General features: G+C 54.1%; 1 protein-coding gene across 3 annotated transcripts in view; it reads right to left on the bottom strand.

Annotated features, from left to right (window-relative positions):
• The window catches only part of RYR1 (ryanodine receptor 1), a gene marked incomplete at its 5' end in the record, with an annotated part of 117,246 nt that overhangs the window by 41,657 nt on the left and 60,804 nt on the right, over positions 1-14,785 (bottom strand). The window contains 16 exons of one of the 3 annotated variants that reach the window (XM_079723527.1): positions 307-406; positions 1,751-1,819; positions 1,952-2,003; positions 3,785-3,891; positions 4,344-4,440; positions 4,635-4,747; positions 5,301-5,438; positions 5,709-5,768; positions 7,299-7,469; positions 8,635-8,649; positions 9,241-9,333; positions 9,443-9,530; positions 11,341-11,581; positions 12,647-12,979; positions 13,218-13,348; positions 13,876-13,957. In XM_079723527.1, coding sequence (XP_079579653.1) covers positions 307-406; positions 1,751-1,819; positions 1,952-2,003; positions 3,785-3,891; positions 4,344-4,440; positions 4,635-4,747; positions 5,301-5,438; positions 5,709-5,768; positions 7,299-7,469; positions 8,635-8,649; positions 9,241-9,333; positions 9,443-9,530; positions 11,341-11,581; positions 12,647-12,979; positions 13,218-13,348; positions 13,876-13,957 — 1,890 coding nt within the window. Of the gene's footprint in view, positions 1-306; positions 407-1,750; positions 1,820-1,951; positions 2,004-3,784; positions 3,892-4,343; positions 4,441-4,634; positions 4,748-5,300; positions 5,439-5,708; positions 5,769-7,298; positions 7,487-8,634; positions 8,650-9,236; positions 9,334-9,442; positions 9,531-11,340; positions 11,582-12,646; positions 12,980-13,217; positions 13,349-13,875; positions 13,958-14,785 lie in introns of all 3 variants that reach the window. The other 2 variants (XM_079723525.1, XM_079723526.1) reach the window with 2 other exon arrangements.

Here is a 14,785-nt window from a genome sequence, read left to right as displayed (position 1 = left end):
TGGAGGGGATGGGTTGGGGGGCGGGGCAGGCAATGGATGGTCCACTCAGTTTGGGAGCAGTGTTCTTCACTCACCAGAAAACAGCCATCCCGGGGGATGTCAGAGAAAGGGGCAGAGGAGAGTGCAAGGGCGTGTATGCAGGGGTGATCAGGATTGAAGGAATTGGTGAGAAATTGCAAGGCAAGTGTGTGAGTGCAATCCACATGCATAAGGGGTGGGAGAGTGTACCCGCTGGGCCCACAGGGGATGGGTGGGCTGGGGACAGGGGGGTTCACTGAGGAGGAGCTGAATGCATGCGCAGGGCACCTCTGCAGGCACTGATCATCTGAAGCACCATCTCCGCGGTGCCCCGGTTGTGCAGCCGCGCCTGCTGGTACAGGAGCCTCTGCTTCTCCATCTCTTTCTCCTGCAGCAGAGCCCGGCCCACGGAGCTGGGTGAGTCCAGGCTCACCAGCCCAGCCTTTCCCTCTCACAGCCTTGCCCTCACTGCTGCCTTCCTGCTCCAGCCACATCCCCTGGCTCATCCCTTCAACTGTAAGCGCCTTCTATCCCCTGGGACTTAAGTCTGCGATTTGCCTCCTGCACCTACATAGGGCTGGGCATGGAGCAATCGTAACCTGGCCCCATGCACCTCCAAGGGGTCAATGGATAAAATCCCAGGGGTCTGTGAACATGGATGGGGAAAAAAGTTATATTTTTATATTTCCCACCCTCCATCTGAAATGTAGCATTTCCTTCCATTATGGATGAGGCCGTAAATCACAGCAACATTAGCAGAATCCGTGGTTGTGTCATCCATACAAATCACAGATGTTTCCATATCACATCATTTTTGAAGACATCTCGAAACATCACCTTTTTTTTTTTGGCCACACTGCGCAGCTTGTGGGATTGAACCCGGGCCCCCGGCATTGAAAGCACTGAGTCCTAACCACTGGACCACCAGGGAATTCCCTCGAAATATCACTTATGTTCATCACTACTTATCAATTACAGTAGCTCCTGGATCCACTGTTAGTTCTTGTTATTTGGTAGATTAATAGAGAAGTACAACTATTACTGTATCACAAATTTTTAAAGCAATATTTTGACAACTGTTTCAATATGCTTGTTTCCTCTGCTATGGATTCGTTTTATACATTTAAGTACATGATTCTGAGAAAGGGTTCATCAGATGCCAAAGGGGACCCTGACACAAAAAAGGTTGAGAAACTTGGGGAAATGCTTGCTGATCACCTTCATGAGTGAAAGGATGGGTTAACTGCATTTACTAGCTCTTTCTCACTGCCTGGCCTTTGCGTATGCTGTGCCCCTACCTGGAACACCTTTCCCTTTTTCTTCAACTGGCACATTCCTTTTATCCTTCTGCTCAGACATCCCTTCCTCTGAGAAACCCTCCCTGAAACCCTTCCCCCCGGGCTGGATCAGGCGTCTTGCCTGGGCCCGCATGACCCCCTGAGCTTCCCTGGCTTCCCCCGGCCCTGACCCCTCTGCCCGTGCCTCCCCATTCCCGCCCTGACCATTCTGCTGGAGCTCCCCTCATCACCACGGTGGATACTCTGTGCTGTTGCTGTCTGCTTGATGCAGCTGACTCCCCAGTAGACTGGCTTGGCCGCTGCTATGTGCTCAACATCACCCAGCCTAGGGCCGGGCCCAGAGCATTGCTCTGTGAACACATGCTGACTGAATGGGGGATAATGAAGTCAGGATTCCCCATCCCTCTCTTCAGGGACTACTTGATCCCACCTACCTCAAAGGAAAGCTCCACCTCCTCTTCTTCAACTTCGCCATTCTCCCCTCCCTCCTCCAGGTGGCAGCTCTGAGGATAGGGCATCAGTTAGAGATGATGGTGAACAGAAGAGATACCCCAGGCCAGTTCCAGCCCTTTCAGTGGACAGGCATTGCAGCTGAGGGGGAAGGGAACCTGCCCTAAATGGGGGCAGGGCCTCACCTTTGCCATGATATCGGCATACGCTATATACAAGTAATCTTCATCCAGTTTGCTGAGGAAGTAAGTGGGGAGACAGTCAGGACCCAGTAGAGAGGAACCCCATCTTATAACAGCTCCCAGTTTTCCTTTGGAGAGCCACCCCTCCCCATGCTCAGGCTGTGTGGTTCAGATGGGGTAGGATTCTCCATTGCCAGACTGGGCATGTGATTAAGGCTGAGCCAATCAGTACTTTCTATCTGCTTGGCTACAATAATAGGTAAGAGATGGTCATGTGATCCACTCTGGTCCAGTGGAATTCATTCTGGGAGTTTTGCTGAAGCTATTGATAGAGCTGCTCCCTTTCCACTGGGGTTGCTGTGATGGTGTGATGGAAGCCTGGAGCTTCCCGGGCCATCTTGCCACCTGACAACTGGTTGGCTCACCTGACAACTACGACCAACCACCTCCTTAGGTCTCCTCTATAATAATAAATACTAATACCAGCAGAAGTAATGGCCAACACCCATTGAGTTTACTCTAGGTTGGTTTCTGTTCTAAGTGCTTTGTATATAATAACAAATTAATTCTCACAGTAATTCAATTAGGTAGATATATAGTTAACCCTTGAACAGTATAGTTTTGAACTGCACAGGTCCACTTATATGTGCATTTTTAAGAATAAATACTGCTACAGTACTATGCAATCCATGGTTGGTTGAATCCATGGATGCAGAACCGCAGATATGGAGGGCCAACTATAGAGTTATACCTGGACTTTTGACCACATGGAGGGTCAGTACCCCTAACCCCTGCATTGTTCAAGGGTCAGTTGGATTACTAACCCCATTTTACAGACAAGGGAAACTGAGGCACAAAGATCCTTCTTCGCCAGGGTCATAGAGCTTGTACTGGGATTCAAATCTTGTGCTGGGATTCAAACCTGGATAGTCTAACTCCAGGGTCATTGCCGTCCCAGAGGACAGAAAAGAGAATACTCAGTTTCCCAGTCTCCCTTGCAACTGGTGGTGACCTGATGTCAGAATTCTGGCCAATGAAACATGTGCAGAAGCCCACCAGGGAGAGCTTTCCTTGGACAAAAAGATTTTGGTCCTCCTTAAGGGAAAGCCTTTCACCTTCTTTCTGCTTGACATGTGGTCATGATGCCTGGATGTTCAGCATCCATCTTGTAACCACCAGACAACAGCTCAGAATGGCAGGGCAGAAATCCTGAACGAGTCTGGGTCCCTGTCAGTGTCATTGTGCCACTGCCCAGCTCTAGGCTCTCTACCTCCTGACTTGATATTACATAAGAAAAACAAATCTCTGTGCCTCCATTTCCTCATCCACAAAAAAAAGGTGATAATATCTATCTCATAATGTGACAATTAAGGGAGAGGATCTATATGTCAGGTGTTTAGCATGATGCTTGACACATAAAAAAACATTTAATAAACACTGCTATTTATTCCCATGACTGCCACTAGCCCATACGAAGCTTTTGTGTGAATTAGAAAAAGGCTCCCCTTCCTCACTGCCATCTGTTGGAAATTTGTCATAATATTCTGATTTTCTCCCTATAATATATTGTAGTATACTGATTTTGTTTGAGCAAGACATTTTCTTCTAGAAAAAGCCTAAATCAATATTGCTTGTGATGTGAACACTTCAGAGGAGATGCCCGTGAAGTGCTCAGTCTGCACAGCGGTACGTGGGAGCTCTGCCTGTCCGAGTAAAATGATATTAGAAGATCCGCTATGGGGCTCCCACACTGAGGGTCTCTCTTGAGTGACAGGGAGGTTGCAGGAGTGGGCAGAAGTGGCGGCTTTCCCTCTGGGACCTAGGAAGGGCCCTCACCTCTTCTCAGTCAGGGCGGTACGGCTGAAGTGCAGGACGAGCTGGTGCAGGGGGTCTGGCTTCTTCTCCTCCACCTCTTCCTCCTCCTCTTCCCGCTTACCAGCTTTCTGGAGGGAGGTGTGGGGCTTGGGGGGAGGGGCTCCTAGGGTCCCCACCTGTCTCCCCCGCTAGCCCTGCTGGGCTGTTTTTTTTGTTTGTTTGTTTTTTGCGGTACGCGGGCCTCTCACTGTTGTGGCCTCTCCCTTGCGGAGCACAGGCTCCGGACGCGCAGGCTCAGCGGCCATGGCTCACGGGCCCAGCTGCTCCGCGGCATGTGGGATCTTCCCGGACCGGGGCACGAACCCGTGTCCTCTGCATCGGCAGGCGGACTCTCAACCACTGCGCCACCAGGGAAGCCCTGGGCTGTTTTTTTTTTTCTCTTCCCCCACATCCTGCACCCGGCCCTGGTTCCCATACCCCACAGTGTGAAGGGCGACCCACCCCTGGAGGTGTACAGTGGACGGCTGGGCCCCAGTCCTATCCCACTGTGCCCGACACTCCCAGGCAGGCCCCAGCTCACTGAAAGGTCATCTATCATGCGGTCCTCGAAACTGTGGTCTTCAGTCAGGATCCACGCCGCCTTGTAGCTCTCCACAAACATGTTACAGGCCCGTTGTCTTTGGGGGAAAGATGTGCGGTGTCGCCGGGACCTCCCCATCCACGCTTCTCTGTCCTCCCACACATCTCCTCCCCTAACCACTCCCCAAGACCCCACTGGGGTTGACACTCCATCCTCTTGCCTCTTCAGCCACTCTTTCTCCAAGGCCCCTAGAGGGTCCCTCCTCCACTGGTGGGGGGGGGGATGTCTTACGTTGGCAGGTTGTACAGGGGGGTCATGCGGAAACAGGCGACGACCGCCCTCCGGCGCTGCTTGGACAAGAGCTTGTGCCACACGGCCTTCTTGGACTTATAAGGGTGCTCGATCTGGAGGCGGGATTATCTGTCACGTCTCCAGACTCTGCCCCTGGTCTGATTCTCACTTCCAGCCCCGAGTGAAACTGCCCATCAGTGCCCACGTCCAAATTCAGGTCCGACTCACAGGGCCGAAGAAACACCCTGGCTCCACCCACAGAGTCAAGGTTCTGACCTGTACTACTCTGCTATCAGACTGAAATTTCCCTCCTACGCCCCGCCCGCAGACCCCGGGCCACTACCCAGACCCCGCCCCAATCTCAAGACCCGCCCAAGGCACTGCCCGCAGAGTCGAGGCGTCTTCACTGGGCCTGACTCGCAGACCCAAAGTTCTGCCCCTGTTGCCGTTCCCAGGCCCAAGATTAAGCGCCAGGTCCTACTCCCAGATCAAAGTTTCCATTCTAAGTCTCGCTTTAAATTCAACTGTCCCCACACCCAACAGATTAAAGGCCCGCCCCTTGCCGCGCTCAGAGTCCCAAGGTTCACCCGCAGGCCCCGCCCACAGACTCAAGGACCGCCCCAGGCCCCGCCCAGAGACGCAAGTTTCGGCAACTCAGTAAGACACCTGCTCCAGATGATAGAGCACGGCAGACACTTCCTGGACTCTGCGCACGATTTTCTCCGGGTCGTCAGCGTCCTCCTCCCGGCCCGGGACGCCCCGGTACAAGGCCATCTGCCAGCGTAGAGAAGGGGAGCCTTCGACCTGAGAGAAGGAAGGACAGTCCGCATGAGCCCCTCCCCTGCCCGCTCCCTCCTCTCTCAGCCGGGCTTCTCGGAGCGCCCCTCTGCGCAGAGTGGGCTTCTCCGGCCGCTCCGCCCCCCCATTCAATGCTGTGATGATTCACTGAGGTGCTGAATACAAGGTCCCTCTTTCGATGCCTGATACATAGTAAGTGCTCAAACGTCGGCTGTTACTCTTGCTGTTAACCTGACATGCCCGTTTCGGTTGCACGAGGAGGAGGAGGCAGCGTACCTTTCCCTGAAGGTGAAGGTTGTTTTGCAGAAATTCCCGGACCTCCTCATCTGTGTCTTTCTGGGGAGACATGACAGGCTGGGTCACTCTGGAGGGCCAAGCGTCCTCCTTGACCTACAACCCTTTCCCTTCCAGCCCCATCACCCCAGCAACTGGTGAGAGGCTTGTGTGGGGAAGATCCGAGAGAAACTGAAAGGATCCACAGGTCAGGAGTGGTCAGAAAGGAGTCCTAGAGGGTATCAGAGGCCACAGAGTCACCTTGAAGAGACAGGATTAGAGGGGCCTCGTTGAGGGTGTGAGAGGAGGTAGGGGGTGACATGAGGCTATCCCCAAAGGTCAAAAAAGGTCAGAAGAGGGTCAGAGTGGGGCTGGGAGTAAGTGGGAGATGGGCAGGGAGTTTCTGAAGATTAGAGGTGGACGAGGGGGATTAGAAGGAGATGATAAGGTCAGCAGAGGTCATAGGGGGTCAGGCAGATCACCCAAGTCACTGGTGGGGTTTATATGGAGGCTAAAGGAGGGATCAGTAGGGTGGGGTTTCCTTAGGGTCCCAGGAGAGGGGGCCCTCATGACGAAGTTAAGTGGGCAGAGGGGCCCAGGAGGGCTCTTAGGGACTCAGCAGTACTCAACAGGTCCTAGGAGGAGAAAGGGGGTGCTTGTGATATCAGGGGAGAGTCAGTGGTCTTCAGGGCCCTGGGGGTTAGTAGATTGTCAGGGTGCTTAGCAGGGTCCTGGGGTTCTAGGAGTCTTGGGGCAGAGTCCTGGGAGGGCTTCTTGGGTCCCTGAGGCCAAAAAGGATCAGGGAGGGGGGTTGTTATCCCATACAATGGATAAAAGGGGTCCCGGGAGGCCTCTTTGGGGCCCCAGAGGGCTTAGAAGGATTCAGGGGCAGGGGCAATTGATCCCAATCACCCTTGAGACCTCAGAGGTTTCGGTGTGGTCCTGGGGAAGAAGCCATTAGGATCCTGGGGGCTACTTAGGGTCACAGGGTGCTCACTGGGCCCCTGAGAGTCTTTGGGGGCTCAGTTGGGTGTCAACAGAGTCCCGGGGGAGGGGTCAGCAGGGTCCTGAGGGAAAGATGTGGTGAGCTGGAGAGGTCAATGGGAACCCAGAGGTTCAGGGGGGGCCAATGGGGTCATGAGGGGCTCAGTGGGTCCCGAAGGACTTGGGGAGGTCCTGGTAGAGGGCTTGGAGGAGTTTCAGGGGGGCTCAGGGTGTCTCAGCTGGGGTCCTCAGGTTCCTAGCAGGTTTGGCATGGCAGGGGGGTGGTGCTCAGTAGGGTCCCTGAAGGCTCAGTGTGGTCCTTGGGTCCCAAGGGTCTTAGTGGCCTTTCCAGTTTCCAGTGGGGTCCCAGTTAGGGTCCTTTGGTCCCAGAGTTCTGACAGCATCCCAAGTAGGGTTCTCAGCATCCTGTGGGAAGGCTCAGGGCATCGTAGGAGGCCCAGTGAATCCTCAGGTTCCTGGAGAAGGACTCAGTAGGGTCCTAAGGGAGGGCGCTTAGTGGGATCCTGGGGGTTCAGTAGGGTCCCAGGGGCTTAGTGGGAGTGCTGAGTGGGATCCTGGTAGGTTCTCAGAAAGGGGCTGAGCAGGCACCAGGGCATAGCGGGTCTTGGCCAGTGTAATGAGTTCCTGGTCAGTGGGTGCACACATGTTCAGGCCAATGGGCAGCATCTTCTTGAGCGTGGCCACAATCAGCGATGTCTGCACTGAGTACCGGTCCCCCCGGCGCTTCTTCTTGGTGCGTTCCTGGTCTGAGCCACCTGACTGTGGGGACACGGGGGCTCAGCGCCAGCCTGAGTCTCAGCCTGGCCCCTGCTCCAGCCCCAACCAGCTACCATTGTCCAGCCCCCGCCTGAATACTAGGCAGCCCCATCCCATCCCAGTTTCCACCCCAGACCTTGCTGATCTTTCACTTCAGACCCCCAGCCCTGACTCTAGACCCTCCCAGACCCAAGCCTCTATCCCAAATTCCAACTTCTATCCCAAATCCTTCCAGATTTCCCTCCATTCCAGGCTTTCTCAACGTCTAGCAGTCTTCTCTCAGAATCTCCCCAGAACTTTCAGTAGGACACCCCTCCTGTCCCTACACGACACTTACAACCCCCGCTTCAGAGCCCAAGACAGAGTTCCCAAGAATGAAATGAAGATGTAGAACTGTAAAGAGTACCAAGAGACAAGAGAAGTTGGAAGAAAAAGCGAGAGAGAGAGACACTGAGAGACTGAGACAGACAAGGAGACAGAAGATGCAAGAAAGATCCAGAAAGATCTGGAAGCAGAAGCACAGAGTCCCAGAGCCATGTTCTGGAGCCTTGGGTGCAGACCCATGGCCTGGGCCACCCCAGTCATGCCAATGAGAAGCCCCGGTGACAAGCTTCAGCCGGAGCCACATCCACACCAGCTTGTGATATGGAGCATGACCCATGTGCCAGCACGTGCAGCATCTCACTGGGTCTTCACAGAGCCCTGGGGCTGGGGGGCCACTGACTGGATGCCTTCCAAAGCTCAAAAGGTTAATACACTTGTCCAGGGTCACAGAGCTAACTGCCAAGAGTCAGGATTCTAACCCAAGTCCATCTGATTCCAGAGCCCAGGCCTTAAGCCCAACCATGCACGTGCCTTTCCCACCCCCATTCCCATTCCCTGGGACCTCAGTCCAAAATGCTTTGAAGCTTTGGGGAAAACTGAGAGGGGAGTTGGTTTTTTTTTAAACAAAAGTTAAAAAAAATTCAACAGCCAAAAGTTGAGGGCCAGGAAGGGAATGGTTGGTGGGAGGTGGGGTGGAGGAAGAGAAAGAGGATGGGGGCTAGGACCCAAGGATGAGGGCTGGGGAACAGGGGCAGGGGTTTTCTGGAGGCAGAGGCTGGGGTTGGGAGCGGGGTAGAGGGTATTAGCCAAGAGCCATGCGGAAGGTCCCAGACGTGAGGCTGACCTGTATATCTCCCGCCTGCTTCATCAGATTGCAGACAGAGACAAGAAGTGTTACCCCAGTCCCTCCGAGAACCCCAGGCCCCCTCCAAGTCAGCCCTAAGCGCAGCTCTTCTGCCCCACCCTGATGCAAATCCCCCAGCTGGGCATTTCCAGACCTCACTCAGGGTGGTGGGTTTGTTCTTTAGACCCTGTCCTTTAGAGGGCAGTTCTGGGAAGGATAAGGGGAGAGGAAAGGGGGAGGTGTGGGATAATGGGATAGAAGGAAAGAAGTGGGTGAAAGGAGAGGAGGAAATTGGGATGGGGGAGGGACATGGGGAGGAAGAAGATGGGGAGGAGGGTGACGGGGAGGAGAAAGCATGTAGGGCGGAGGGAGGAGATGGGAAAGAGGAGGGAAATGGGGGGAAGGAAAAAGACGGGAGGGAGGAGATGGGGATGAGAGAAGGGGGAGGTGGGGAGGAAGGAGGAGGGAGATGGGGCTGCTATGAGGGCTGCAGGGAATGTGACTAGGACAGGGCAGGCTGGCGGGGTGAGGAGGGCTCAGGTAGGAAGCCCAGGAGGCTGTTCCCTCCCTCCCTGCTAAGTCCTCCTCCCAGAGCAAAGCACCCACCTTGGCCATTTTGCTCTTGCTGTCCGCAGTCAGAAATGACATGTTGTTGATCTCATTCTGGACCACAAAGTTCTGTTCTTCACGCTTAAAGTTCTGGGGGTGGGGGAGGCAGTGTTGGGGATCAGACAGGGTGGGGGAGGGCATCTTTGGGCGGCAGCTTCTCGGCTTATAGAGAGGAGGGGCAGGGTGGGTGGGGACTCACATGGGACTTGGACCAGTAGATGAAGATCTCGCCCACCATCCTGAACAGCTCCTCCGCATTGGGATTGGGCTCGGTCAGCCAGTGTGCCCTGGGCAGACAGGGGAAGGGGCTGGTGAGGGATGAGGGCAGGGACCCCCACAGAAGGGGGCCACGTGGAGAGACCTCAGGGGAGGGGATCAGAGTCTCCAATGGGAGGGATAGACCTTTCTAGGATAATCTGGCCATTCAGATGATTTAAAAATGATCAATGACTATTCCTTAAAAATTGCTTTTTCTTTCTCTAACCTTCTTATTGAAGTATTCATACAAAGTTTCAACTTGATGAATTATCATCAAGTGAACACACTTGTGTAACTGCCACGCAAATCAAGAAATAGAACACTTCCAGTCCCCGGTCTGAAAGATGCCCTTATCCAGACTTCTAGACCATGAATTTTTTTTTTTAAGATGAAAAAAAAATTATTTTATTTATTTATTTTTGGCTGCATTGGGTCTTCGTTGCTGCACGCGTGCTTTCTCTAGTTGCGGTGAGCAGGGGCTAGTCTTCGTTGCGGTGCGCAGGCTTCTCATTGCAGTGGCTTCTCTTGTTGCGGAGCACAGGCTCCAGGCGCACAAGCTTCAGTAGTTGTGGCTCGCAGGCTTTAGAGCGCAGGCTCCATAGTTGTGGCACATGCGCTTAGTTGCTCCGCGGCATGTGGGATATTCCCAGACCAGGGCTCGAACCCATGTCCGCTGCATTGGCAGGTGGATTCTTAGCCACTGGACACCAGGGAAGCCCCTAAAGATTTTTTTTGATGTGGACCATTTTTAAAGCCTTTATTGAATTTGTTACAATATCGCTTCTGTTTTATGTTTTGGTTTTTTTGGCCGCGAGTCATGTGGGATTAGCTCCCCGACCGGGGATCGAACCTGCACCCCCTGCATCGGAAGGTGAAGTCTTAAGCACTGGAGCACCAGGGAAGTCCCCTAGCCCATGAATTATTTTGGTCTGTTCTTGAATGTTACATAAATAGATGATACAATATGTACCCTATTTAAAATTTTCTGGTTTCTTTCATTCAACCTGATGTTTGAGAGATTCATCCATGTTGCTGGGTGTTGCAACATTGCCGTGTAGTATTCCACTGTGTGAGTATACCTCACTTTACTTGCCCAAACTTTTTGACTCAACACTCCTACTCCTAGGAATCTACCCTATAGCGATACCCACTCATGAGCACAAAGGTGGGTGTACAAGGATGTATACAGCATGCATACCACTGCTTTCTGCTTCAGCTCCCATGACAGACGTAGCTAATCAATCCAAGCACCCTTTCTCACAAAGCCTTGATGCAACCTGAAAATCTTTTTCAACCCAGAGGTAACTTGGAGTTGAATCTTGTTCACTGTCCCTGGATTTGGCTGCACCTTAGACTCAATAATTCTTTAAACATTGCTTCTGATTTTAGGGAGATGTTAGCAATTGGTTGATACCTGCACTTGCCCTTTTATAAAGACCTATGTTTCTGGGGGAAATTAGTCTGGCCGGATCTGGACTATCTTCCTTTCTTCTCTCAGTGATGGAGGAGGGCCTGACCATTGGACTTCACTTCACAAATCAGGCATCCTGTCTACCCAAGCCTGAAGACACAGCGCTGGAGGAGAGAAGTACGCCTCCTTATGGCTGATAGTGCAGCCCTCACAGGGCCTCAGATTCAGGAGGTTTAAAGGAGCAGAAGGGGAGAAAACACATGCTGGCTTTTATTGGTCCATAAGCAACAGGAGGTCAGAAGGTTGGGTAGGACTGAGTGAGAATTGCAAGAAGTTTATAGCAAGTCAGAGGCAAGAGGTCAGATGGGGTCCAAGGAAGCCAGGGGTCAGGCTGGGGTGTGTGGGGGGACGGCTGGGGACATGCTGACCTGTTGTTGTCCACGTAGCGGATGAGCAGTGGATAGAGGGCGTACAGGTCCCGGCAGAGTACAGAGAACTCATCCCGCACCAGGAGCTCGCCCTCCTCGGCTTCCGCCTTGGCCTCTAGGCGCAGCTGCTCCTCCTCGGACACCACCTTCCCTGCCCGCTTGCGCAGCCGCCCGATGGTGGGGATGAAGTGTGAGTGCAGGAGCTCAGGCTGGGCCCGGCTCACGATGGGCTGGGCGAACACTGCAGAACCAGAGGGGGCGCAGGTGCTGCTGGCCGGCCACTGACTCCAGCACCTGACCTAAGACCTCTGATCCCACCCCTGACCTCTGTTCCCATCCCGTGACTTCCGACCTGTACCTCTGACCCAGCAGCTGTCATCGACCCCAGCCTGACCCTGGCTTCTGACCCCAGCTTCTACCTCTGATCCCACTCCTGACCTCGGGCTGTGACCTCTGACATAGCCCCTGATCCTGGATCCCAACCCTAACCCTTGACCTGAAACTGTGACCCCTCAGCCCGACACAAGTCCTTGACTTCTGACTCCAACAACTGAATCCTAACCTGATATCTTACCCTAGCCTATGACATCTCACCCCAGTCTTTAACCTCTGACCCCGACATACCTCACCACATGATTTCTGACTATGACCCTGGTTTCTTACCACAGCCTCTGACCTCTGACCCTGGCCTCTGACCTCAGCCCTGATCTCTACCTTGGCCCTGATCCAAAACAACTCCTGACAAGGAACTTACAAGTCATGATTTTTTTTTTTTTTTGGCCATGCCGCGTGGCTTGTGGGATCCTAGCTCTCCGACCAGGGATTGAACCCAGGCCCCTGCAGTGAAAGCCCAGAGTCCTAACCACTGGACCGCCAGAGAATTCCCCTGACATGGAACTTCTGAACCAGGAGCCCCAATCTTTTAAAGATTCATTTCTTGACCTCTGACCCAGAACCCTAACTGTCCATATCGAGGACCCTGATATTTGACCTGGTCCTCTGACCCTTTGTATAAGGAACTCAGCCTTCTGACCCAGTTTCTAACCCATGACCTAACCCTCTTCAAGGCTCCAGTAATTCAGACTCCAGCCTGGAGGACTCCCAGGACCCATGCTTCCACCTCAGACCCTATGAGCCTGAGATTCTGACCCCTTAGGATGACCTCTGGCCTTGTGACCCTGAGAAAACTGAGCTCTGACTCCTCCCCACTCCCTGAAAACCATGGACCCCGGGATCTCCCTCTGAGACCATCAGGTCCAGGGACCTGAGCCCCAGTACTCAGGAGCCCCATGCCCGCCAGACCCACCAGCCAGCCGCTTCATCCACGAGGCCTCGTCAATGCCCAGGTTGTTGACGATGATCCGCAGGATATTCCCCAGCAGGGAGTTGAGATGGTCGGAAGTGATGACTGTGCAGGGTGGAGGGGCCCCTGCAGGCAGGGCAGGCGGGGGTGCCTCGGGTCCGCGCTCCCACCAGCGGGGCAGGTAGCTGCACAGCATGGGCAGGGTGATCTCGATGACGTGCGGCATCTCTGTGTAGCGGGCCCCCGACTCAGCCAGCCCCCCGATGTCTGCCATGAGCCGCTCCAGCACCGGGATGTCAGGACACATCTCCTCCACGCTACTGGGGAGCCCCAAGACTGGGGTGCGGGGAGGGGGTCAGGGCATGCCAACCCATCATGCCCAGACCTCAGTGTCCACACCATAATCCAGAGCACCCACAAACTCTGGGGTTCCCCAATCTGGAGCGCCCCCAACCTGAGGAATCCTCAGCCCCTCAGAGCCCAGACTGGGCCACACTACCCACAGTGGGTCTCCCTGGAACCTGTGCAGGTGGAATATAACCCTTGACAGCTGCCCCAGCCCCGCCCGACTTACTGGCCCGCTCCCGGGGAGATTTGGTGGTGTACACTGAGCAGGCATTATACTCGTTCAGCTGAGGTTCCAGGAACGCCACCGGCATGGCCGCTGCCAGGCAGGCGAGGCACTCGCCCAGGGCTGGCCGAAGCCTGGAAGACGAGGCTGTGCTCAGCTCCCACGCCCCCTCTGCCCTGTCCTGGATCCCAGTCCCTTCCTCCACAGAAGTGCCTCTCCCCAGGACACTTTGGGGCAGAGATGCCATTCACTGGTGGTCACCAATGCGGCCGTTTCCCTGGGTTTCCTGAGTGCCCTTTTGCTCTACCGGTGATTCTGGCACTGCCAGCGGCCCTCCCCAGTGCCCCCAGCATGCCTGGCTCCTGTGGGCCGCCAGAGTTTCTGCGTGCCCCCTGCCAGCCCAGAACAACCTGGCATCCTGGCCGCCAAGCGCCTGTGCCCACCTGGCCCCCAACCAGTGGCCTCCACTTTCTTCACTGGCCTTCCTCCGAGCGCCCTCTCGTGGCCATCTTGAGGAACTGCAGTGGCCACGGTGCGGACGTCTTTTGAAGACTTTGACCATTTCCTGGCTTTTCATTCACCCCCATCTTCTCCTGTGCCCTCCCCTCCCTGGGCCCCCACAGTATCCACCCCAGCCCAAACTATGGCTGCCTCTCCTTACTTTTCCACGTAAGGGTTCTTGGTGGTTCCCAGAGAGTAGATACTGCACAGCGTTCGGTAGCAAGAGACCTGGACATCATCCACTGAGGGAAAGAAGGAGGGTGAGGGTCCGTACCAGTTCTTCTCTAACCCCCTCCCTTGTCTCCAAATGACGGGTAAGAGCAGGGGCTGTAGAGCCAGGCTGCCATTTACAAGTTTTGTTACTTGAGCAAGTACCAACTCTCTCGCGGCCTTAGTTTCCCTCTCTGTAAAATGTGGATAATTATAGTATCTTCCTCATGGGGTTGCTGTGACGATTAAATGAGTTAATACTCAGAAAGCAACTGGAACAGGGTGCACAAGAGGCACTCAGTGAAGGCGAGCTGCTCTTGGAGAGGAGTCACGGGTCTCTTGATGATAGTGATGGACTCCCTCTCCAGCAAATGCAAACAGACACCCAATTGTGACTTCAGTATTGGTTATCCACACAGCCCCACCCCAGAAGGCCAGGTTAAGAACCTCATCAACTTCCTAAATGTCATGAGGCAAAAAGAGGGCAGGGGGACTGTTCTAGATTGAAAAAGAGACGACAGAGACATAACAACCAAATGCAATGAGAGAAACTTCACTGAATTCTGAATTTTTAAAAAAATCAAAGACAGGGCTTCCCTGGTGGCGCAGTGGTTGAGAGTCCGCCTGCCGATGCAGGGGACACGGGTTTGTGCCCCGGTCCAGGAAGATCCCACATGCCGCGGAGCGGCTGGGCCCGTGAGCCATGGCCACTGGGCCTGTGCGTCCGGAGCCTGTGCTCCGCAACGGGAGAGGCCACAACAGTGAGAGGCCCGCGTACCAAAAAAATTAAAAATCAAAGACATTTTGAGGGTAATAGGGAAATTTAACTATAGTCAGGTTAGGTGTGATACTGATATTGT

The sequence above is a fragment of the Hyperoodon ampullatus genome, assembly GCF_949752795.1.
Source record: "Hyperoodon ampullatus genome assembly, chromosome: 18".
In the NCBI taxonomy this organism is placed as follows: domain Eukaryota; kingdom Metazoa; phylum Chordata; class Mammalia; order Artiodactyla; family Ziphiidae; genus Hyperoodon; species Hyperoodon ampullatus.
This window is presented reverse-complemented; position numbering and strand designations above follow the sequence as displayed.